This window comes from Podarcis bocagei, assembly GCF_964188305.1.
Source record: "Podarcis bocagei genome assembly, chromosome: 2".
Lineage (NCBI taxonomy): Eukaryota > Metazoa > Chordata > Lepidosauria > Squamata > Lacertidae > Podarcis > Podarcis bocagei.
This window is the reverse complement of record NC_138126.1, coordinates 30,581,191-30,605,501: the sequence shown is the minus strand read 5'-3', so window position 1 is coordinate 30,605,501 and position 24,311 is coordinate 30,581,191. Positions and strand designations below refer to the sequence as shown.

Below are 24,311 nucleotides of genomic sequence, written 5' to 3'. Positions count from 1 at the left end.
CTGCCGAGTGCATGTGCTGTTCGCAGTGCTTAGCGTGGTTACATAAGAGCGGAAAGTTTTTTTCCCCCCTCACAGGCAGCCTCTGCCTTATTGCTCTAAACCGCCAGCCTCCTTTACCTTTGTGAGCGTTTGCAGAATGCACATCAGATATTTCAAGTGAATGAGGCAAGTTAAAACTCTTGAGAAAGATGGGCAGTGTTCAGAAAAAGCACGTTCCACAGTCACTTACTGTGTCTTTCCCACAGATAAGGAAATGGCCCCGCTATGGGGCAGTTGCTGGTTTCCCTTGGTACTGGATTTCTCACAGTCCCACGGGGTGGAAATAATATTGTATAGTGCACAGACGCACACACTTGCATCCGCTCACAGGGGATCTGTTTTGTTCCCTCTCGACAGCCAAACTGCTGGAGACTCTGAGTGAGTACGAGATAGTGACCCCCACCCGGGTGAATGAGTTTGGAGAGCCCTTCCCTCCCAAAGTCCACTTTCGAAGGAAGAAGCGGAGTTTCCATTTGGACGCTGAGGCCTGGGGCCCGGATGCTACCTCCTCCTCCTCCCCATCTTCCAGTGCCGTCCAAGCGCACTATAGGCTCACAGCCTTTGGGCAACACTTTTTTTTCAACCTTACAGCCCATTCGGGATTTATTGCTCCTCTCTTCACTGTCAGCTTCCTGGGAGTACCTGAGGTTAACCAAACAAACTTTTACACCGAGGAGGAGGAAAGTGACATTAAGCACTGTTTCTACAAAGGACATGTCAATACCGAGCCCCAGCACACAGCAGTCATCAGCCTCTGTTCTGGGATGGTAAGTTAAGTGGCCTTCCTTGCTGGTCTCGGCTGTGGATGGAGTTTTGTTGTCACAAGATGGACAGCCCTTGTTGTTGTTTATAGGGGCAGGGGTGGGGTGGGGTGGAATGAATTCATTCTCAGCCCTTGATTCTGAACCACAATTGGGGATGCTTGGGATTATGTCACACTTTTTTTAAACATCCTTGCCCCGTGGCTCTATTGGAACCTGTCTGCATGTAGGAGGAGTGCTGAAGTTAAAGATAAGGCTTTTAAACAAAGCAAAACTCCTGTTTGTTAAAAGTTGTTTGCTGATGGATATCGGAGCTGGCTGCTTCCCTTCCTTCAGCATCTCTCTCTCCCCCCCCTCACGCCTTATTTACAAAGCACTCTTTAAAAAAAAAGTGAAACAAAAGTTAAGGAATTGCCATTGTGGTCCGAGGCTAGAGCAGTAGATCAAAAATCAAAGGATTCACTTTTGAGGAGAGCTCATTTTGATTGATGGGGAAGAGGGAAAAGCGATGCGGGGAGGGAGAAAGGAGGGTTGGGGGGGGCAAGGATCTGCCAGGAACAAGCAGTGATCATTAGCAAATTCTGGGGTTTTTTTCTCCCAAAGGTCATTAGAGCCAAGTAAGTCCTTCTCTCCCCCCTATTCCCATTGACAAACACATGAGCAGTGTCCAGCCAAGGAGACTTAACCGGGGAACTGCAGGGCTCTGACGTGAGACTGGGATTGCGATGGGAGAGGAAGCTGGGAGGTGGGGTTACCCCAGGCGGCTTTTTGGAGGAGGGGACAGATGGGTGGGTTTGGTGGGAGGAGGATTCACAGTCAGAAGAACCCCAAACAAGGGTGGTGCTCTGAGCCGGAGAGCCATTTAAGGTGGAAGGAGACAAATAGAAGCAGCATGTGTTTTCCCCTTTTCTTCCCCCTCGCTCCCCCTAGGGACGAAAGTTTACTGCTCTACAGCTCTGCAACTTGGAAGTTTCTTGAAAAGTGTCCTTAAAGCCGGCAGGGCTCCTCTCTAGTTTAACAGGTTTTAAGTTGAAAAGCATGGCACGGTGTCAGACAGTGTGCGCAGTTCTTGCTAAGGAAGCCTGCCCGAGGATGGGGGTATATAGTCAGGATAGATACTACTACTTTGATCCAGTAGGTGGGTTTGCGGGAAGAGTGGTACGGTTCCCAGCTTTCAGAGCACCAAAAGAGTAATTTGATTAAGCTGTCATTTCCCCACTTGGAAGAAGTCCTGTTTTAAGAAGTTGTAAGAAAGCTTTGGGTCCTGCTGTCAAAACCTGACGCTCATCAGCTTTCTGTCCCAGTTGCATGGGGAAGAAAAAAGATGAGAGGTTTTGCTTTTCTCCCCCTTCCCCCTCCCCCCCCCATTCCAGAGAGAGAGAGAGATGCAAGCAGCTAAGTTTTAGCCTTACTTACCAGGCAGAACTGTCCTGGTGTTGGGGTTGCCTGGGGCAGTGCCCTACAGGTGGGAAAGGGATGCAGTGACACGTAGCCCGTTTTCTCCCCCCCCCCCCCGCAAAACCATATTCCTTTCCTCCAAGATGCTGCTTGCGCAGTTGTAGTAAACCTCTGTGCCATTGTTGTTGTTGTGATGTTCTGATGCTTAGGGGGCGGAGGCAGTGGAGGGGAGGGAGGGCCCAGGACTCTGCGGAAAGAGCCACCAGGGGGTGGGAGTGTGTTCTGCCAGGCCTCTAGACAAGCATGGCTTACCAGAAGAGGAGGGGAAATACCACTCATTTTCCTAACTGAGCTCAGGCACTGTGCCTTCCTACTGGGATCGACCTTAAGGGACTCCAGGAACTTCCCATTCTCTTCAGCCTGCTGGAAACTTAAGGTGGAAAGGCAAGGAAGACGTCAAGAGAGATCTTCCCTCCACAAGCCCCTGTGGGGAATGGTGGGAATGGGACTGAGCAGGGCCCTTTTTGTAATTTGATTGGATCCGTAAGAGGGGCCACCTCTGCAGCGAGTGTCTTTAAGTGTTCCTGAGATGTGATCTCTTGTGCCACCTCCAATCTTGATCGTGTGTGAGAAATCCAGGATGATAACCTACAAATAAGACGTCCAACAAAGCTGCATGTTGGAAGGTTCGGGACAGATGAAGCAGAGTGCTTCTTCACTCAGTGCATATGGAACTCCCTCCAGAAGGAGGCAGCGATGATGGCCACCAACCTGTATGGCTTTAAAAGAGGTTTCTTTTAGATGAATTCATGGAGAAGAGGGCTCTGATGGCTCTGCTGAGCCTCCACAGATGGGGGCAGTAATTCCACTTGTTGGAAACCGCAGGAGGGGAGAGTGCCCTTGTGTTCGAATCCTGGTTTCCCACAGGCATCCGGTTGGCCACAGGATGCTTGGACTGGATCAGGACCATTGACTTGATCCAACAGGCTCTTCTTGGCTCTTTTGTAGCTTCTTATAGAAATCCAGCCTGAGAAAAGAGAAGTTTCTCTCTCAGTTCACTGATCCATGCCCAGTGCTGCCGGTTAGTCCAGAAAAAGTGCCCCACCTCCATCCAAGAATACATAAATACCTCAAGGTGCAGCTTGTGGATGGGGAGAAATCTGTGATGAGTAAAAGCAGAACATCTGAGAAATTCCCTCCTGCTGGCCTGCTCATTTGATTGCACCACAGTGGTAGAGTTAGTGTGTGGTTTGCACAATTTTTTTAACAGTTCAAGGAGTCAAAGAGCAGGACAAAGTCATCTGCTTACTACTTCATTGTGGTACCTAAGATTCTTTTTGGCCGTTGAGTTTATATTCAAGGAGCTGCAAGCGGATGTTGTTCCTCTGTGGCCGGGGTGGGAAACTTGTGTGGTCTCCAGATGCTGGTGGACTCCAACTCCCATCAGCCCCAGTCAGCATGACCAGTTGTTTGGGGATGATGGGAGTTGCAGTTCACCGACGTCCAGAGGCATGCAATTTCCTCATCTGCAGGCCTTCGAACACGTCACGTAGTATTCACCTTAAGGAATCTTGGGAAAGAGCCAACGATGCAAAGCAAATACTATACATGCCATGTGTACCAAAGCCACCCAAAATATAGGTAGACAGTCATGCAAATGCAGCCTTTGTGCAAATTCCCATTCTTAGCAGAAGTTTAGAAACAGAATGGCCAGGTGTTTTCATGTTTTGGAAGCCACCCAGAGTGGCAGGGGCAACTCAGCCAGATGGGTGGGTTATAAATAATAAAATGATGATGATGATGATGCAAGCCGTGCCTGTTGGAATCCCTTCTTCTGCAAAGCTCTGAAAGGTAAGGAGTCCCACTGGAGGGCCAGTGTGGTGTAGTGGTTAAGAGCGGTAGTCATGTAATCTGGGAAACCGGGTTCGTGTCTCCGCTCCTCCACATGCAGCTGCTGGGTGACCTTGGGCCAGTCACACTTCTGTGAAGTCTCTCAGCCCCACTCACCTCACAGAGTGTTTGTTGTGGGGGAGGAAGGGAAAGGAGAATGTTAGCCGCTTTGAGACTCCTGAAGGGGAGTGAAAGGCGGGATATCAAATCCAAACTCTTCTTCTTCTTCTTCCTCTTTCCCCCCCTTCTGCCCTGTTTCAAAGTTGTTGAATGAATCTTCTCTCTCCTCAGCACAGCTCTGTTGGAAGCTTCATTGTGTTATTTTCATTCCTTCTCAGCTCGGCACATTCAGGTCTCATGATGGAGAGTATTTTGTAGAGCCACTGATACCGCCTGACCAGCAGGAGTATGCAGAAGAGCACAAAAAGCCACACGTGGTCTACAGACACAGCGTACCTCCGACAGCCGTGCCAAGGGACAAGCAGACTTGCGACACTTCAGGTAATCCCATATTTTGCTTTCCCCTGACCTTTAGCATTTCGTTTGCAGGAGGTAAGAATAATTTTGAAACCATCCAGGATAGCCCACGGGGATTGGAATCCTAAATTGGGGATGAAGAATTGATGGATGTGGGCTGCTTACTTTCTAAGAATATCTCCCTGGAATGGATAACCTAGTTGAGTTGGCTTTGGGCTCTAGCATTATTGATTGCCCCAAGGCAAAGCTCAGCTCCTTTCAGGTCCGCCTTGCATCTCTTGTGCTTGAATTTTCCCTTTTTGTTTCACACTGCTTGTGGAGCTGTGCCCCCTTTCTCCTTCAAACTACAAGGGCACAATATTGCATGGAACTCAGTCCATAATGCAGGAGGCAGGAGGGAAGGGGAGAGCTCCTCTGGCCTTCTCTCTCATAGTGTTTGTGCACAAATACATTTACTTATAATGTAAGTAAGGGATGCGGGTGGCGCTGTGGTCTAAACCATTGAGCCTCTTGGGCTTGCCGATCAGAAGGTTGGCGGTTCGAATCCGCACAACAGGGTGAGCTCCCCTTGCTCTGTCCAAGCTCCTGCCTACCTAGCAGTTTGAAAGCACAGCGGTGCAAGTAGATAAATAGGTACCGCTGTGGCAGGAAGGTAAACAGTGTTTCCATGTGCTCTGGTTTCTGTCACGGTGTTCTGTTGTGCCAGAAGCGGTTTCGTCACGCTGGCCACATGAACCGGAAAGCTGTCTGTGGACAAACGCCGGCTCCCTCGGCCTGAAAGCAAAATGAACTCCACAACCCCATAGTCGCCTTTGACTGGACTTAACTGTCCAGGGGTCTTTTACCTTTACCTTACATTTACTTATAAGAATAAATACATAAATAAATTTTTTAATGACCCTTGGGGTCCCTTCCAACTTTACAACTGTATAATACATGCTTAAAACTGAAGATACAGTTAATGCATTGCAGGCTGGCATTGCTACTTTCATTAACATAAGAATGTAAGGAGAGCCCTGCCTCCAACAGTGGAGATAGATCATAGCCATGGTGGACTCTTGATAGCCTTACTTTCTTTTGCCTTTTGTTCTTACATCTCTGCTGGCTCTTCCAAGATTTAGCTTCACTGGATGTCACTGAGTTCTAGTATTAGGTAAAGGTCCATTTTCTTCACACCATGCATAATCTTATACAGTGGTACCTCGGGTTACATACATTTTGGATTATATACAGGTTACACACTCTGCTTCAGGTTAAGAACTTTGCTTCAGGATAAGAACAGATATCGGGCTCCGGTGGTGGGAGGCCCCATTAGCTAAAGTGGTGCTTCAGGTTAAGAACAGTTTCAGGTTAAGGACGGACCTCCGGAACGAATTAAGTACTTAACCCGAGGTACCACTGTATACTGATTTGGAAGACAAGATTACCACTGAATGATACAGGCCTATAGAACCTTGCAAAACATCTCAGATGAGACCTCTTGGTCACAGGCTGATGTTGATCACTAAAACGACACTCCAGGAGAAACGCCCTGCTCCACTCTCCACTCCCATCTCACACACTTCACCAGCATCTGGCGTAAAAATCCATAGTGGGTTTGCATGGGGGGAACCATCCACCGCTGTGCCAGGAGACAACTACAACGTTCCCGCCAGTTGCTTCATTGCAATACATCCGCGCGTTTATGAGAGAGGCATGAAGAGCCATATTTGCCTAAAACACATGTATGGATTTTTGTGTGTGTGTCCACATATATTTGGGGAGCAGGGATGCCATTGACTTATGTTGCGCTTTGCTGTCATTATAGCATCCTTGAACCCCCTGCAATGCAGGAATATGCAACTGTCTCATGCAAGGGTTGAACCATGGCATGATCAGCACAAACGCTCTCTGTCTATAACTAGATTCCCCCTGCCCCAACTTCAACACAACATGTCTTTTTCTCTCTGTGCGTCTGTTTGCATCCAATACAGTGGTACCTCGAGTTACATACGCTTCAGGTTACATACGCTTCAGGTTACAGACTCCGCTAACCCAGAAATAGTGCTTCAGGTTAAGAACTTTGCTTCAGGATGAGAACAGAAATCATACTCTGGCAGCGCGGCGGCAGCAGGAGGCCCCATTAGCTAAAGTGGTGCTTCCGGTTAAGAACAGTTTCAGGTTAAGAACGGACCTCCGGAACAAATTACAGTGGTACCTCAGGTTAAGTACTTAATTCGTTCCAGAGGTCTGTTCTTAACCTGAAACTGTTCTTAACCTGAAGCATCACTTTATCTAATGGGGCCTCCTGCTGCCGCCACGCCGCCGGAGTCTGATTTCTGTTCTTATCCTGAAGCAAAGTTCTTAACCTGAAGCACTATTTCTGGGTTAGCGGAGTCTGTAACCTGAAGCGTATGTAACCTGAGGTACCACTGTAAGTACTTAACCCGAGATACCACTGTAATTTACTTCTTACTGTCCCTGTATTCCAACTGCCTGGGTGCATTTCGGCCTAGTGCACCAGCTCCATGGCATGCAGGAGAGAGGCAACCTGGAACAGGAGAGATTTGGGAGCTGTGAGATGTTCAGAGACACAAACTACAGTCCGCGGGATTATTTGGCGAGGAAGCCGTGACTCTCAATGCGGAATAAGCGCTTTAAATGTGCGCTTCTGCAGAATGAATACTGAACCTGAAACCCCCAGTGCTGGTCCTCACACTGAGTAGGATTGTGTCAGAATTTTGCCTGTGAAATAACTTAAGTCTCTCTTGTTCCAGGTCCCCTCTCTTCTGCTCCAGGTGCCATCTTTGATTGCTATTCGTAACATGATTCCAGCTTGTCAAATACCATGCTGGGGGTGGTCAGGCAAACCTCTCACATATTTAAATGCCACATGGAGGGGGTGGCTGTTCCCCGAGACTGCTCACCACACCTGCCTGTAGCAGCGTGTTTGGCGAGCGGGTAAAGAGGTCCCCTGCGCGTGTACTAGCTATGCACATAAAACAACCTTTTGCAAGGGTCTTTCTGGGTCTTACAGAAGAAGCCCTGTTTGCATACATCAGTACATGTCTCAGGTCCTTTGTGCTCACTGAGCATGGAAGTGAAAAGCATGACTGGCAGATGAATCAGTGACCAGGGAGTGGGCTATCCCTTGACCTCAGGCATGTTTAAGATGCGCAAAGGGGTTTGTTTATATGCAACGATGCTACCGTATTGGCCCAAATATAAGCCGCACTTTCCCCCCCAAATTCCGACTGAAAAGTTAAAGTGTGGCTTATATTCGCGGGCTTATGATATCGCTGCTGAAACAGCCTAGGATGCCAACCACGAGGGCTGTTGGGGGTGCAGGACAATGGTGCCCGCCTTGTCCACTGCTCCCAAGCCTCCCCCGAGCCGTCAGAGCGAAGAGGGGGAGGCCACGGGCAAAGTGGGCTTGAGCGCGGGGCAGTGGCGCACAGCCTGCCCGCTGCTCCCAAGCCTTGTAACTGCTGCTGGAGCCCTAGCAAACAGGGTGGCGGACTGCTGGCGGCTGGTCGCCAGTGCCGCCACTTCCCACTGTGGGCCTCCGTTGTCGGGGGGGGGGGGTGCCCGCCCAGTGCCGGGAGCAGCGGGCGGTGGGATGGCGAGTGCTGGCAGGGGCTGCCGCACCACCACTACCATGTGATCTCCTTCTGCCTGCCTGCCCCGCCACTGTTAATGTAGTGGGGGACACCTTCCTGGCACAGAATGTCTTTTCTTGCCCAGTTGGCCCCTGCCACCGCTGTTAGGGAGCAGGGGGTGCCCACCCAGCATGGAGGGGGCAGCCAGTGGTGGGTTGCAGGTGCCCGGGTAGGCCACCTCCACCCTATGCCAACCTATCCCAGCTGCACTGTGTAAGGCTGGCACTTTGGAGGAGTGTTGGGGCCTCTTTGACAGCCCCCCATCATTTCCCAGTGCGCTGTGCCGGTCCTCTAGGGCCACAAATTTTTGCTTGGACCACGTGGTTGCTGCTATGTGGTCATCTTATATTTGGGTATTGTCTTTTCTTCTCTCCCCGCCCCCCCTGAATTTTAAAGGTTTGGTTTATATTTGGGGCAATACTGTATGTGAGAATATCACTAAGGCGAAATGAAGCTGATCATTTGCCTTCACTATGAATGTTTGTGTTGCGGGGGGGGGGGGGACACGTTTCCGCCTTTTTCCTAATGCAACTTGGTCACTTCTTTCTTACTTTCCATATTGTGCTGTATTTGCACCCCCACTCATTGAATTCAGCACCAATCCTTTTTAAAATCAAGCCTAGCTCAATACATGGTTCAAGTTCAAGCTGATTGACAATTCTGAAAATGATTTAATTAATATCCATTTTATATGGTTGTACCCAGGAGATATACTCCAGGAGATAGGCACCTCCGGAAGCTGTGGGCATTTATAGATAATTTCAAATGAAGATAAACCTTTTTTTAAAAAAAACTTTTTGTTTTTAATCATTTGTTACCCATTCCAATACTCAAGTGGAATATTCTGGCATACAATTTCCCCCCTAGCAATTACTAGGGGGGAATGGGGGTGGGAGAGAACAGTTTGCCAATACAGAGCAAATAATTAAATAATGGGAAAAAAGAAAAAAATCTATACTTGCACACCATTATTAACGTCTTTGTTATCGCATAAACAGAGAAAATAAAGTACATGATGTTCCTATGCTACAGGAAAAGGGTTAACAGCTGCCTCCACCGCTCTTGCAATTCTTATGAAACACTATCTTAATAATAAACATTGCTTTGATTCTTAAACCACTCTCAATACCTCTTTTCCAATATTTTTATATAGAACTTTTACAAACCTGTAACGGGATCTATTTATGCCAACATTGTAAAGAGACTTCTTTCCCCCCAACTTACCATAGTTGCTTCCCACAGTTTCTCTTGTGATATTTTATGTATTAATATCCTGTGCCAGATGTCTGTGTACTATTCCCGTTAGAGATGACATTCATTGTTTTGATGTTCTTTTAAACGGTATTTGGCTCTCAAGGTCCAGGCATCTGCCACAGCACTCATCCCGAGCTAATTCTCTTTGTGTTGTGGGCAGGTAGTCTTTTGCCCAGGCCATCATCTTAATCATAGCTGCTTTGTTGTGGTTTTTCTTTATCGTTAATCGTTCATGTTCATTGGTGTGTAGCGGGCTTGAAGCAGGAATTCATTTGATTCCAATTTACTTAGCTGGGTTGACTGGAACTAGTGGTGCAAAAATTAGTATTATGGGTAAAGCGATCGAGCGAGTGAGGGAAAACCCCTTGCCAGGAGTTGCGTTAACATGTAGAGGGCTGTGGGGAGTAAGCTTGCCAGCTCTGCTGTCCACCACTCGTTCCGATGGCCTGCCATGAGTTGGGAGCCGAAATCCTGGAGCAGGGATCTGCATAAGGAAAGCCCTGCAGGATCAGACTACAGGCCCATCTAGTCTAGTTTCCTGTTCTCACAGGGGCCAGAGGAAACTCACATGCTGGAGCTGAGGGCAACAACATTCCACCGCCCTCAACAGCAGAGGAGGCTTCTCATGTTAGCATCCTGATTTTCCAATGTGGGGACCTTCCACAAGTACATGGGGCTCCCCACTTCAGTCAATGCCCCTTCAGTTCATGGGGGAGGCAGGTGGAATAGTAGTGGGGGTGGAGTTAACACATACCTCTCCCATGGAGCACCCACCCCATGTTAATTTAATACAGGAAAATTATGGCTGAAGAGAACTAGAGAAAGCATGAGAGATCTCTTAATAGCAATCAGTAGGGCTGGGCAATATATCAATAAATTGCCCAAAACCGGTTTGAAGTCCGTATTGTGATATCGGTTTCATAATTTTTGATCTGGCAGTATATCATGAATCATGGTGTGTGTGCTATGCAAAAATCACAATGCGGGGAAAACTGTGAAGCCAGCCAGTGCTTCTCTTGATTCCTGCAGCCCCTTTTATCTCTGCCAGCTCAGCTCTCTCCTGCCAGGAAAAATCACAATGTGGGGAAAACCATGAAGCCAGCCATTGACTCTGCATAGCTCCATCCTTATTTCAGACATCGTGATATATCAATGTATCACAATGTTGAAACCAGATATCGCCCAGCCAGGGCTGGATTTAGGTTTGATGAGGCCCTAAGCTACTGAAGGTAATGGGGCCCTTTATATGTCCAGCTGTCCTTTGTCAACAGCTGCTTTTTGTGTTGAATATATGCTATATGGACCATGCAAGCAGTCCATGCAGAATGTAGGCACCCTATATATAGAAATGAGCAAACCAGTGATATTTTAGGGAGCAGGCTAGCAGGCAGGTCCCATTACTTACATCACAAGTAAGTATACCTGAAGGAGAGGAGCGTCTCCACCCCCATCGTTCAGCCCGGACACTGAGATCTAACGCTGAGGGCCTTCTGGCAGTTCCCTCGCTGTGAGAAGTGAGGTTACAAGGAACCAGACAGAGGGCCTTCTCGGTAGTGGCACCCACCCTGTGGAATGCCCTCCCTTCAGATGTGAAGGAAATAAGCAGCTATTCCTATCCTATCTGAAGGCAGCCCTGTTTAGGGAAGTTTTTAATATTTAATGGTGTACACTTGATTGGGAGCCGCCCAGTGTGGCTGGGGAGACTCAGCCAGATGGGCAGGGTATAAATAATAGATGATGATGATGATGATGATGATGATGATGATGATTATTATTAGAGCCTACACAACACAAAACACTTGCTGTATGTAGGTTTTATTTTATTTGCTTTTTATCTTATATTTTGGAAATGTACATAATAATAATAGATTATTATTATTATTATTATTATTATTATTATTATTATTATTATTATTATTATTATTATTAGAGCCTACACAACACAAAACACTTGCTGTATGTAGGTTTTATTTTATTTGTTTTTTATCTTATATTTTGGAAATGTACATCCAGGTTCCCCCCCCCCTTTAATTTTATCTTGGGGCCCCTCTTAGCAACACTCGCCTAGAGGTGTAAGAAGGGCTGACTTCTCAAGAGAACGGTACCTCTGACAAGGCTTTTTATTGTTTGTTCTTCCAAAGGTTGCTGCTGGACTATGCCCCTCTGGTTTCTCTCTTCCAGCTGTCTCTGCTCCCTTCTTGGAGATCAGATGCTGGAGACTCAGAACAGTTGGAAGGAACCATGGGATCTGGCACATTTGATCAGCAACCCTTGGGAGAGTGGATCAGCAGAGCATGGATTCCGCTGAATCAAAGGTAGTTGGAGGGAGCCTGGAAAAAAAAACTTGTTTGGGGATCCTCCTGTTAATCTCCCTCCATTCTTTCACCCATCCAGTGGTCCACACATCTGGGGAGGATGATGAGGGCCATCTTCTAACTAGCCTCACATTGCTTGGCTTTCTTTAGTAACCCCAGGGAAGACTCAACCATTCAAGATGGTTGAAACCTGGCTTGAGAGCAGTATATGTGAAAAGGATCTAGGAGTCTTGGTTGACCACAAACTTGACATGAGCCAACAGTGTGACGCGGCAGCTAAAAAAGCCAATGCAATTCTGGGCTGCATCAATAGGAGTATAGCATCTAGATCAAGGGAAGTAATAGTGCCACTGTATTCTGCTCTGGTCAGACCTCACCTGGAGTACTGTGTCCAGTTCTGGGCACCACAGTTCAAGAAGGACACTGACAAACTGGAACGTGTCCAGAGGAGGGCAACCAAAATGGTCAAAGGCCTGGAAACGATGCCTTATGAGGAACGGCTAAGGGAGCTGGGCATGTTTAGCCTGGAGAAGAGGAGGTTAAGGGGTGATATGATAGCCATGTTCAAATATATAAAAGGATGTCACATAGAGGAGGGAGAAAGGTTGTTTTCTGCTGCTCCAGAGAAGCGGACACGGAGCAATGGATCCAAACTACAAGAAAGAAGATTCCACCTAAACATGAGGAAGAACTTCCTGACAGTAAGAGCTGTTCGACAGTGGAATTTGCTGCCAAGGAGTGTGGTGGAGTCTCCTACTTTGGAGGTCTTTAAGCAGAGGCTTGACAACCATATGTCAGGAGTGCTCTGATGGTGTTTCCTGCTTGGCAGGGGGTTGGACTCGATGGCCCTTGTGGTCTCTTCCAACTCTATGATTCTATGATTTTGTTTGTTACTTGACTGAAGATTCAGTAGGATAAGGTTCAGATCCATAGCTCAGCGGTAGTGCATCTGTTTTGCATGCAGAAGGTCCCAGATCTCCAGAGAGAATGCCTGAGTCCATGGAGAGCTGCTGCCATTCAGTTCAGGCAGTGCTGAGCTAGGACAGTGGTCTGACTTGGTACAAGGCAGCTTCCTCTGTTCTTACGTTCCCTCTTCTCCAGAAGATGCCTGCATTGCCATTCATCATTTCCTATGATCATCGCAGTGTATCTTCTTGTGCTGGTGTCAACCGCCTTGAAGTTGTATGGGAGGCAGTGTGCTCCTTTGCTCATACTCCCCTGCTCTGACCTTTCTATTTGGAGAGAGTGGCTTGCCATCAAAAGAGGAGTGGGGGGCTGGCGGGGGCTATTGTCAGCTTCATCATTGCAACTTGGCTCGCCCCGGTCCTTTTGTGTGGGCCGGCTCCATCAGTCACAGTTGCCAGCCAACCAGAGAAAAGAAATAATCTCGTGGAGTCTTTGAAGCTCAGCTGTATTCCAGAGGCATGCTTGGGTTAGCTTTTACAGCATTACTGGAGCAAACAGTTGCATAAACGCCACAACTTTTGCAGCAAAGGGGTGAAGTGGCTCGAGGATAAAAACGGCAAAACTTGCGGCAAGATCTGCAAGCCGCATTCTTAATAGCTAAGCTCTGTGAGACAGGGAAGAGCTTAGTGTAGCTTAACTGGAAATGAGGGTTTCTGAGTACCAGTATCCAGTAAATATTTCTTAAACAAGATGATTATTTAGATGGTGTATAAGAACAGGGACCTTGCAAGGGAAATTAGTCTTTGTTTGGAACACCACCTGCACTCAAGAAATTATTTCGCTTTGCCTCTTCTTCCAGGGGGCTGTGAAACACCACGTCCTGGTGAATTTCCCATGACTCACACAAAATCACTGATCACATTCCCAATCCTCCCGGCCGAACGCCCTCCCTCCCTCCCCCCCTTCCTTCCTCTCCTCTCATGCATGGCTTAACAGGCCATTTCCTGATTCCTTCCAACACGTGTCTCAGTGGAACACTTCATCCATCCCTCCTCCCCAATGTTGTCAGAGTCCCAGGTATGCCACACAGCAAGCCTGGGAGGGGGCTGGGCAATAGGGACATAGAGGGAGTGGGCAGGAGACATCGCAGAACTTCTGATCTCCTGCTGCCTTGGGAGATCTAAAGGCATGTATATGTTCTCTGGCTTTCAACCCAGCAACCCTGGTTTGAGAGAAAGCTTATACGCAAGAGAGCTGGCCAAACATTGAAATGAATGGTTAAAGTCACTTGTGTGAGATCGCCATTTGTGCATCACAGTGATTGTGGAGCTTGAGATTGGGCTAAGGGGCCAAGGTCCAGAGAAGCCAGTAGCGTACATGCCAGATATAGGGAGCTTTTCTTTACCAGAGTCAGGCCGTTGGCTCAGTACTGTCTACAACACTGACTGGCCAACCAGCTCCCTGTTGTTTCATAGGGAGCTGCCTTAGACTAAGTTGGACACATTGGCCTTCCACGCTCAGTAATGGCTCTCCAGGGTTTTAGAAAGGAGTGCTTTACAGCCTGGGGAGACCTGGTATTCAACCGAGGATGCCCTAACGTTGAGCTACGGCCTCATCCTGAAAGGTGTGCTTTCCTAGCTTGTCCTCAGAATGCCAGAGATTGAATCTGAGGCCTTGTGGATGTTCTGCCACTGAACCACAACTCTTGCCACATTTTAAAAAAATGGTGTGGTGTTCAGCTTCAGCAGGTCTTGCTGAAATGTTAAGCAGCCCCCCCCCTCCCCCAGTTCCATGCACCTTCAACCTTGAACAAAAAGGTTAGGCTATTTAAACGGGATTGTGATGCAGAAGGGTCAAGACGGCAGCAGCAGTGTGCAGGGTTTTGTGTCGCTTAGCGCTCCTCTAATCAGAGGCAACTTCGAGTGCTTTCTCTGCTGGCGTGTGCCAGCATCCCTGTTGAGTTGGCCTTTCAGATCCCAGCTTCAAATAACATTTGATCTAAACATTTCCAGTTATTGTGGGGAGGGGATGTGGGCAGGGAAGCGAAGGAAGAAGGAGGGACTGGGAACTTAAAAATAATCTGTAATAAAGAAAGGAAGCACTGCAGAACTCGGGAGCCTCGTCTTTCCTGTGAGCCACGGAGGAGGGTGGGCTTGAGAACGAGGCGGAGGGAAAAAATAAATTGGCTCAATAGTTCAGATGCTCGCTTGACTTGTGGGAGAGGAGGAGGAGGTGGAGAATAGTTTCAAGGGCAGGAGGTGTGACCCTTTGGAGCGGAAAAGGTCATAAAATGCTACCGAGTCATGCTGTTGTAAAATGCCGGATGCTCGTTTCATAACACTCTCATCGTTCCTGGTTAAGAGTTCTGCACGTATTTTCTTACAATGTGTCCCAAGTATTCCGTGCCGGGAAAGCGACGTCACTCATCTGTTCTGCATGCAGAGGATCCCTGGCACCTCCCGGTAGGGCAGTGGAGGAACCCTGCCTCATATCCTGGGGAGCCACTGCCAGTCAGCATAGACTAGATGGCCTAATGGCCTGAGGCAACATCCACTGTTCCTAGATTTTTATACTACTGGTGGGTTTCTCCCCCTCCAAATCTACCTATAGGAAAGACATTATGGCCTGATGCACCCTTGCCTTTCTAGTTCCTGGTGGATGATACCTGTTGTCATTATGGTCCAACTGTTTTCCAGAATGGCAGGATGCCCTAAAATCTAGCATATACTGTCCAAATTTGGACCACAAAATCTGAGTTTGATAAGCCAAGATGTGCGCTATCTTCACATACAGATTCTTTACAGCTCCCTTTCCACATACAAGCCGCAGTTAACTATAGTTTCCTGTTACATCTGAACCAGGTCAATGGCTTCCAAACAAGGTAAGATGTTGCCGTATGAAATTGGTTTTCTGATCCTTGATAGTTGTATCCAGTTGGCATTCCTTCACTGGCAGAAAGCTTTTGCCACCAGTAGAAGATTCCATCAGCGGAACAGAAAGGGAGGTGATGTTTGTCAATAGCCCCTTTATACACCCTGCAGCCTCCTGCAACCCATACCATACTTCTTTGGTGGCTCCCCCCCCAAACTTCTGGAGCAGATTTGGGGGAGTTCAAAGGGAAAGGGGATTCTTGGCTCCTCCCCATTCCACTGACGAAAGCCAAAGAGCCTTACCAGTTGCTGGAAACCATAGGAAGGGAGAGTGCTGTTGTGCCTGAATCATGCTTGCTGTTTTCCCACAGGCAACTGTTCATCCACTGTGAGAACAGGATAGTGGACCAGATGCTCTTCTTAACAATCTTCTGTTCTTCTGTTACATGCCCAAAGTGGATAGGCATTGCAATTCAAATGGTGTGGTGTGAGCCGTGTCTTGTGATTGATTATGCAGGGTGGGGTTTAACCCCCCCCCCACACACCCCAATATTTTATTCAAGTTGGCAGCCCTGAGTATATACATTTGTATTCTGCTGCATAACAAAAAGTTTTCTGGGCTGTTTACAATAAATAATTAAAACAACAACAACAATGAACTGCAGCAAGTCCACAACTTATGCACATTTAACTTGTGTGCATTCAGCTTTATGTGCTTGGCAAAGAATAAAAATAACAATAAGAACGGGGGGCAGGGTTCCAGGAAAAATGACTTGGGCAATCCCAACCACCATTGAACCCTATGGGTTTTGACTGCACGATTTTGGCTTTAGGTGCAAACCCCAGAATGTAACCCTCACGTAAGTTGCAGCTTACTGTACAAAGTGAAAAAGATCAAACAATTAAAAAGGGGCGGGGCAATCCCACATAAATAACAACAATACAGAACTTGCCACACACCCAAAATTAAAAACAGATTTGCTATGTTTACGATATAGCAACACTGAAGAGTTAGAATTCAGAATAAAACCCAGGCAAAGTTGAAATGAAATGAAGTAACGTACTGGGACTAAGCAGCAAAGGCTAGGAAACATAAATGTCACCTTAATACTCACTGAACGTTAATAATAATGGAGTTTGGCTAAGCTCAGAAGGGGTCATATCCCCACAATAAGTGTTCCATCACAGACAAGGTCCTCCCTGTCGCTGCCACCAACCAAACTTCCAAAGGTTGTGACACAACCAAGAAGGCCTCATAAACTTTGTAACATTCATACAAGGCAATTAGAGAAAAAAGAGCTCCTTCAGGGTTGTTGTTTTAAAAAAGAACAGAGGCCCACATTACCTAAATTATTTAAAAGGACTGAGTGAACAAAAAGCTCTTCACTTGATGCCAGTAGCTTCCCAGGAAGGCTATTTTATAACTGAGGTGCCGCCACTGAAAAGTCCCTGTCCCTGGTGGTTACCTGCCTTGCTTAAGTCGTAGAGGGCATCCAAAGAGGATTTTAAGGTTCTGGTAGTCCAAGGGCCTTTCTGTAGAGAGGTTTGGGGGAAATAAGCTGGACTAGTGGGTGACTAGGTGACACAGGATCAGTATGCTACAAGCAGTATTTAAATTTGTTGTGGAAGCGCTGAGGAGGGAATCCACGAGCCATTGAGTACAGTCACACCCCCTCTTCTGAGGTAACTTTAGTGGTAGGCATTCCCCTTTCTCAGGTGTTTCTCTAGTACAGGCATAGGCAAACGCGGCCCTCCAGATGTTTTGGGACTATAATTCCCATCATCCCTGACCACTAGTCCTGTTAGCTAGAGATCATGAGAGTTGTGGTCCAAAAACAACTGGAGGGCCGAGTTTGCCTATGCCTGCTCTAGTACAAGAGGAGGGTCATAGGTCAGTAGAGTGCTACACATCCTTTGTATGTATGTTGCCTCATGTTGAAGGCCCAGATATCTCTAGTCAGTAATAATGGGCTTGCATGAGAGATACAAGACACAGAAAGTGCTGCTCAGCTCCTGATTACAAAACCTATGGCTGGTGTTCAGAAACTTGTAGATTGCGAATGAGTCAGCCAGTGTCAAGGGGGGGGAAGTGTCAGGGAAAACCAGCCTTAGGAACCATTCTGTGCCAGCCTTGCTTACCAAACGAAGTGCGGAATACCTATGGAATACCTTCATATGTGATTGTTGTCACGTTTGCAAGTAGCTTGCAATCTCAGGCTGCTTCTCTGTCTTGATCGATTGATTTTATTTTCCAATTTTGCATGCTCTCTTCCTTTTTTTATTGCATTCAGAGGCTGGATTTTTAATTAGCTGTTTCTGGTATTTCCTTCTCAATGTCACGAATGGTTTTAAACTCTTGTTTTCTTATCAGTTGACCTTTCCTTCGGCTTACTCGGTTTCCTTCCTGGCCTCACCTTAACGATTCCCAACCACCCCCACCCCCCAAAAAGAAATGTAATCCAAGTTGCCCTCATCGTGCGCCACACCGCTTCCCCCTTGACCTTTGTTTGGGATTGCGGCGGGGTCTGCCTCTGGCTGCAGCAACTGATAAGGGTGGATTTCTCATATGTCAAAATGGGAAATGAAAGCAGTTGTCTGGGGCCAACTTTTCCTCCTTTTTTCCAAGTGGAATGTGAGGCGCCTTGCACTTCTTGTGCCTTTTAAAGCAGCTGTGGTGAGGGCAGGGATTGCAACAGATTAGATCTGAGGTCAATTTCAATCCTGATGTGTCATAGTTCCACAAAGGCTTGACCTCTCCAGCGACCTAACGCTGCACATTTCGTTTGTGGCTAGGAAAGGTGACCAGAGACCTCGCCTCCTTGAGAAGAGGCAAAGGGGTTGTAATCAAGGAAGGAAAGGACTTCCGTCGATTCTCACCGTGGTGGCAAGAAGCTGAAATGGTTCTCAGCACAGTGCCAGCCTCTGGGAGAATATATAGGATCTGACGCCAAAGTCTTTCTTCGCCTCTCAGCAGTGGCTGATAAGGTAGAAGGGAAGACCAAAAGTAAGGGCTTAGTCTGAGATCCTTTATCTCTTCTGCACTTCCATGAACCCTCTTCACTGAGGCTTCACTGGAGAAATCAGCTGGCAGATTTCAGGATATGTGTGTGTGTCGGATGTGGTTTGCAATCCAAATGGCATTTGATTGAAAGAAGCAAAAATCGGGGGAGGTGGGGCGGTAAAGATGTAATTCCACTTAGGGTTCCACCTAAATGATATTTTTCATAATTTTTTAATTTGATTTTAAACAATGTAAACAAATTACAAACAACAATTTAGAGTCCAAATATTGAGATTACAGTACTCTGATTCTCCTGACTTCCCCCAATCCCTTCCCTGGGTCCTAATGATAATGTTTACAACTGCATTTCAACATTAATCCAATTTTTTATCCTTCTAACTTATCCATCCTTTCTGTTACTTTACAAGTGTGGTTAAAATCCTGCTTGCAGTGGTCTCTTAAGTAAATCATAAACTTTTCCCATTCTTTTTTAAAGTTTTTGTCTTCTTGATTTCTGAGCATCCCAGTTAATTTTGCCATTTTGGCATAGCCCATCAGCTTGGTTTGCCATTCTTCTCTAGTCAGGGTTTTTTCTTCCTTTCATTTCTGGGCTAGTAGCATCTGTGCAGCTGTTGTCGCATCCATGAATTTTCTGGTCCTTTGGTACCTGTAATTCCAAATAAAAAGGCTTCTGTTTTTCCCCACAAAAGTTATTTTAAACATTTTTTTCAATTCATTATATATCATCTCCCCCCAAAAAATAATTAATCTACACGTCCACTGTTTAGTCACCTCTCTCTTTCCTCCGCCAATATAAACTTGGATGCAGTGGGGCGGGAAAAGTAGGCTGTATTCAGAGATCCCTCTAATTCCTGGATCCAGCAAGAGTTACAATCTAATCAAGGCTTCTGATTCTTGGAATGGGCAGGCTAGCCTGTTTTTGAGGTGTAAGGGGAACCAAGGAAGGGGCTCTGTGGGAGACGGCAAATGGGTGGGGCCTTTCCCTCAACTCGCAGATATTCAGAAGGGCAAAAGCCAGAGTTTAGAGTGGAGAGATTACAGTGGTGTGACCTAGAAGCAAAGCAGCAGGCACACACAGAGAGAGAGAGAGAGCCATGCCAGATTTCTGCTTGAATCCAAGGAGAAACAAGACCCTTTTGGGGTGTTCATGCTGTGAACCCCTCCATCGTGGGCTCAAGATCTATATATGTGTAAGTAAACCATATATCCTAAAGACACTGCAGTCTCCGCTGTGCCTTGTTCCAAAAGGAAGCACGAACTCCAGGGTAAAGGCCTGGAACCCCTGGAATCTCGCACTGCTCGGAGATGGGGTGGCGTGCAACACAAACGCTACCACTTAGCGTCTTTGAGCGCATCCCCATAGAAAGGATTTGGTGTAAATGCCTGAAATAAAGAAATAACAGTGAGAGGCGTGCTTGAGTGGAATCTTTCGAAAAGGACGGGGGCGGGGGGCGGGGAGCGCTGGCATATTTCTTTCCAGCCTTGCCTTCGTGAAATGCTATCAGTTTCAGAGTCCACTTTGAGAAAGCATCGACCTGAGTTGGCGGCCTTTGTTGGCTGTGTGCACTTGACTGGGCATAAGAAATGGAACTCTTCGTAAAAGCCCCCCATGAAGTCAAGGTTGAAACACATTAGCAGAATATGAGGAGCTTGGGTTACTGCAACTCGTACTATGTAGCTGGGGGCAATTTTTTTCTTTTTTAAAATGCCAGTGGCAGTAGAGCTTTGGTTTCCACTATCTCCAGCCATAGCAGCTTTCATTAGTTTTAATCAAAGGGTCTTTTGAAATGATGGAAACTTATTTATAATGGGTGCATTTAGAGATAAGCTGAACTGAAAAGACACCTTTGTTGTTATGGGTGATCTAGGACTAGTTCCACCTAGCCAGGATTTTCAGAGTTGTGTGCCATGGTGCTGTCACCTCCTATAGTGCCCTTGAGTGACAGGAAGCGGGGAAATGCACTTCTTCCTTCCCTGATAAATCCATTTTGTGGCCTTCTGGCTTATACTGGGGCTGCTTCCTCAACTGGAGGTAAGAGCTACACCTTGACATGATCTGAAGCATTGAGTTAGGCTACAGCCTTGACACTTCCTGTAGAGCGCCCAGATTAGGAAGAAATTCGACATTTGAAAGCAAACCTTCCTAATTTGCCTTTTCCAGTACAGTGGTACCTCGGGTTACAGACGCTCCAGGTTACAGACTCCGCTAACCGAAAATAGTAGCTCGGGTTAAGAACTTTGCTTCAGGATGAGAACAGAAATCGTGCTCCGGCGGCGCAGCAGCAGCAGGAGGCCCCATTAGCTAAAGTGGTGCTTCAGGTTAAGAACAGTAAGTTCTTAACCCGAGGTACCACTGTACAGTAACACACATTGAAATACAGCTGTCCTTCAGAATTCGTACTTATCCAGATTTTGCAGCGCAGTTCTCCAGCCAACTATTGTTTACAAAACTGCAGATACTGGTGTGCCTATAAATGTGTATATTTGTGGAAAATAACGTACAAAAATGCATTCTGTTAGGGGAAACGACATATAAAAATTATTTATTTATTTTCTTGTATTTATATACTGCCCTCTGGGGTCTCAGGGCGGTTCACAGAATAAAATCAAGATATAAAACCACAAAAATACCTAATGAAAATAAAAACAGCAACCAATAACCCCCCCCCAAAAAACCCCCACATTTTAAAAGGGCATAGGATATAAATCGCATCAACCAAATGCCTGGTTAAAGAGAAACGCTTTTGCCTTGTGCCTTAAGGTGTATAATCAAGGTGCCAGGCGAACTTCCCTGGGGAGAGAATTTCACAGATGGGGAGCCACTGCCTAGAAGGCCCGTTCTCATGTTGCCACCCTCCAGAACTCTCGAGGAGGAGACACAGAAAGGAGGGCCTCAGAAGATCATCTCAGGGTCCGGGTAGGTTCATATGGAAAGAGGCGGTCCTTGAGGTATTGTGGTCCTGAGCTAATGTGTATAGTTGGAATAATTCACGGGATAATGCTGATGGATTTTCATGAGAACATCATTTCCCATGGAAATGGAGCCCTCAAAACCCTGAAAAGGTTGACCACACCTGCTCTCATGCATCTTCTTCTCTTGCTTGCTGTTGCTGTCCAGGCTCAGGTAGACGGAGGAAGGACCATGCAAGGACCATTGGAGGAAAGGGTCGGAAGGTGCACAATACCTTGGGGCAGTTCTAACCTTTATGTCCTCAAATTGGGTGCTGAAGCTGCAACCAGCCTTTAGGATTTCCAGATTTTTACTGGACCTGCTGTTGTGCCATAGCAGTACTAACCAAATATTTTGTCTGTTTTTCCTGCTGTGCCTTTGACTCTTAATTTTTTGTATGTCGCTTAGAGACTTTTTTCTTTGATATTAAGTAACTAACAAGTTACATTAAAACTACCATTATCATTAATTAATAGCAATAATAATTAATACTCTGGCATGCAGAATATTGCAGGTGAGGACTGCAGCGAACTTCTTGCAAAATCAACAAGGGGTGTGTTATGACAGGGTTCACCTAAGCGGGGGCTGGTGGCGCTGTGGTCTAAACCACTGAGCTTCTTGGGCTTGCTGATCAGAAGGTCAAAGGTTCAAATTCGTGCGATGGGGTGAGCTCCCGTTGCTCTGCCCCAGCTTCTGCCAATGTAGCAGTTTGAAAGCACGCCAGCGCAAGTAGATAAATAGGTACCACTGTGGCAGGAAGGTAAACAGTGTTTCCATGCGCTCTGGCTTCCGTCATGGTGTCCCGTTGCACTAGAAGCAGTTTCGTCATGCTGGCCACTTGACCCGGAAAGCTGTCTGTGGACAAACACCGGCTCCCTCGGCCTGAAAGTGAGATGAGCGCCACAAGCCCGTAGTCGCCTTTGACTGGACTTAACCGTCCAGGGGTCCTTTACCTTTACCTCACCCACATGGTGCCCTCCAGAAGATGTTGGGCTCCATCCAACTCCCATCAGTCCCAGCCAGTGTGGTCAGGGACAGAGAGAGTTGGAGTGCACCGGTCAGAGAAATGCTGTGCTATGACAAGATACTTTCTACAGAGATACAAGATGCTTTCTACAGAGATGCAGACAAAGTTCTAATGGGCATCTGTTTGGGGCATCCATGCAGTATATACCGTAACAGCTCGCTGCGGCTTACTGAGAGAACAGGGCCGATGTGACAGGGAGGAAGGTGAGGTGCAGAAACATTGGCACCCTTTCCCTGCACCGACCTCCCCAATGCCTCCCCTTTCTCCCTGATTGTAAGCACCAGTGATCCACTTGCCAGAAAGCCAGCACAGCTTCCCTGCTGGATAGCAAGGGTAAAATCCCCCTTTCCAGTTTAGGTTTGCCTCCATTGACAGCTCTAGAGATGTGTAGCTCCGTGGCAGGAACCCCATGTTGTTGTCTTGCACCCTCGCTTACATGACAGAATGTCTTGTATCGTGAGGTAAAATCTATTTTTGCTGTAGTCATACACAGCACCAACCAACACCGTTTCGGATCGTGCCAATTGCTTGAAACAACAACAACAAACAAACCTTTGTTTTTAGTTCATAACATGTGTATCTGCCTGAAGGTATATTGGTTAACATTTGATCAGCTCTGCAAAGGCCTGTGAAATAATTAACTTCCTAGTTACTGCACGGCTGGCTGAGAGTAGCTATAGAAACTGACACCCCCCCCCAATCTGTCATGAGCCTGAACTGGACTTGTGTCCATTGTCACATGTCCCATTAAATAGTGCAAAATGGTGTCTCTTCTGAAGGACACGTTATTGTGGAAACGAAGGGGATTAGAGTGACTCACCATAAGTGGTTGCCCTCTTTCAATTTCTCAGTTTAGCATAACAATGCTTGTGGACACAGCGATTATGCATCGTGTAGCGTTTCCATATTGCCCAGAGAGCCAAATTTTTGCCGGGATTCTAGGCCTGCCATCTTGTGCCTGTTTGGGGCATTAGCTGCCTGCCCTGGATTCACGTTTTCTTTTGTTACAAAATACATTTCTGTTTTCATGGAATTGTTGCATATTTTGAGTATGTGTGTTTATATTTTTTTGAAATCGGTTTTATAATTGCAGATTGCCCAAGTCTATTGGGCAGTCAAGCAGTTAAGTGGTATATAAATATTCTATTATTATTATCATTATTGTTGTTGTTGGTATATAAATAAATTTATGATGTTTTATATATAGAGAGAGGGAGTGAAAGTGCCTGAGATATAAGGAGACCTTACAGGCAATATTCTGCTCAATTGTTTAGTAAAGAAACAAGGCTGTGTTCTGCGTTCCACTGTTGTAACTAACAAGGAAATTCACTGCTAAGATTGACAGAAGGTCATTGGAACAACTGCACATAAGGAAAGTGACAAGATTTCTGTACTCTTCTCTCCGGTTACAGCTTTTGTGTGTGTGCTCAAGGTTTCTGCCTTTTGTTTGGTATGTAGGTATGAGTGTATAGAGTTCATCCTCCCTTTCTTCCAAACAAGGGCCTTACGAGTTAAGGTGCCCTGAAGCATATATAAATGATACTTTTTTCCTTTGTAAGGGAATGGCCCAGGGTATGGTGTGAAGGCACGTTAGACCACCACTTTGCTGAAGCTAAGGGGGCCGGGTCAGTGTGATTTTTGTCACAGCTCATGTCAGAGGGCAGAGTTTAAAGGTGCATGTCAAGATCACAAAAGAGGAGCGTAAAGTTTAAGTTGTGCTTAGTTTGGGAAGTGCTTCCTATTTTAAATTCTAAAGTTTGCAAA

The 24,311-nt window shown here is 46.7% G+C and overlaps 1 protein-coding gene and 1 long non-coding RNA gene across 6 annotated transcripts in view; one reads left to right on the top strand and one right to left on the bottom strand.

Moving 5' to 3' along the window:
• The window catches only part of LOC308581684, a 30,480-nt gene extending 28,069 nt beyond the window's left edge, over positions 1 to 2,411 (bottom strand). The window contains exon 1 of the long non-coding RNA XR_014005150.1: positions 2,217 to 2,411. This is a non-coding gene — a long non-coding RNA (uncharacterized lncRNA). The remainder of the gene's footprint in view (positions 1 to 2,216) is intronic.
• Positions 1 to 24,311, top strand: part of ADAMTS9 (ADAM metallopeptidase with thrombospondin type 1 motif 9) — a 138,408-nt gene that overhangs the window by 2,651 nt on the left and 111,446 nt on the right. For 4 of the 5 annotated variants that reach the window (XM_081183927.1, XM_081183925.1, XM_081183926.1 and 1 more), the window contains exons 2-3: positions 397 to 806; positions 4,427 to 4,589. In XM_081183927.1, the coding sequence (XP_081040053.1) occupies positions 397 to 806; positions 4,427 to 4,589 (573 nt within the window). Of the gene's footprint in view, positions 1 to 396; positions 807 to 4,426; positions 4,590 to 11,638; positions 11,773 to 24,311 lie in introns of those variants that run through there. The other variant, XM_081183929.1, reaches the window with a different exon arrangement.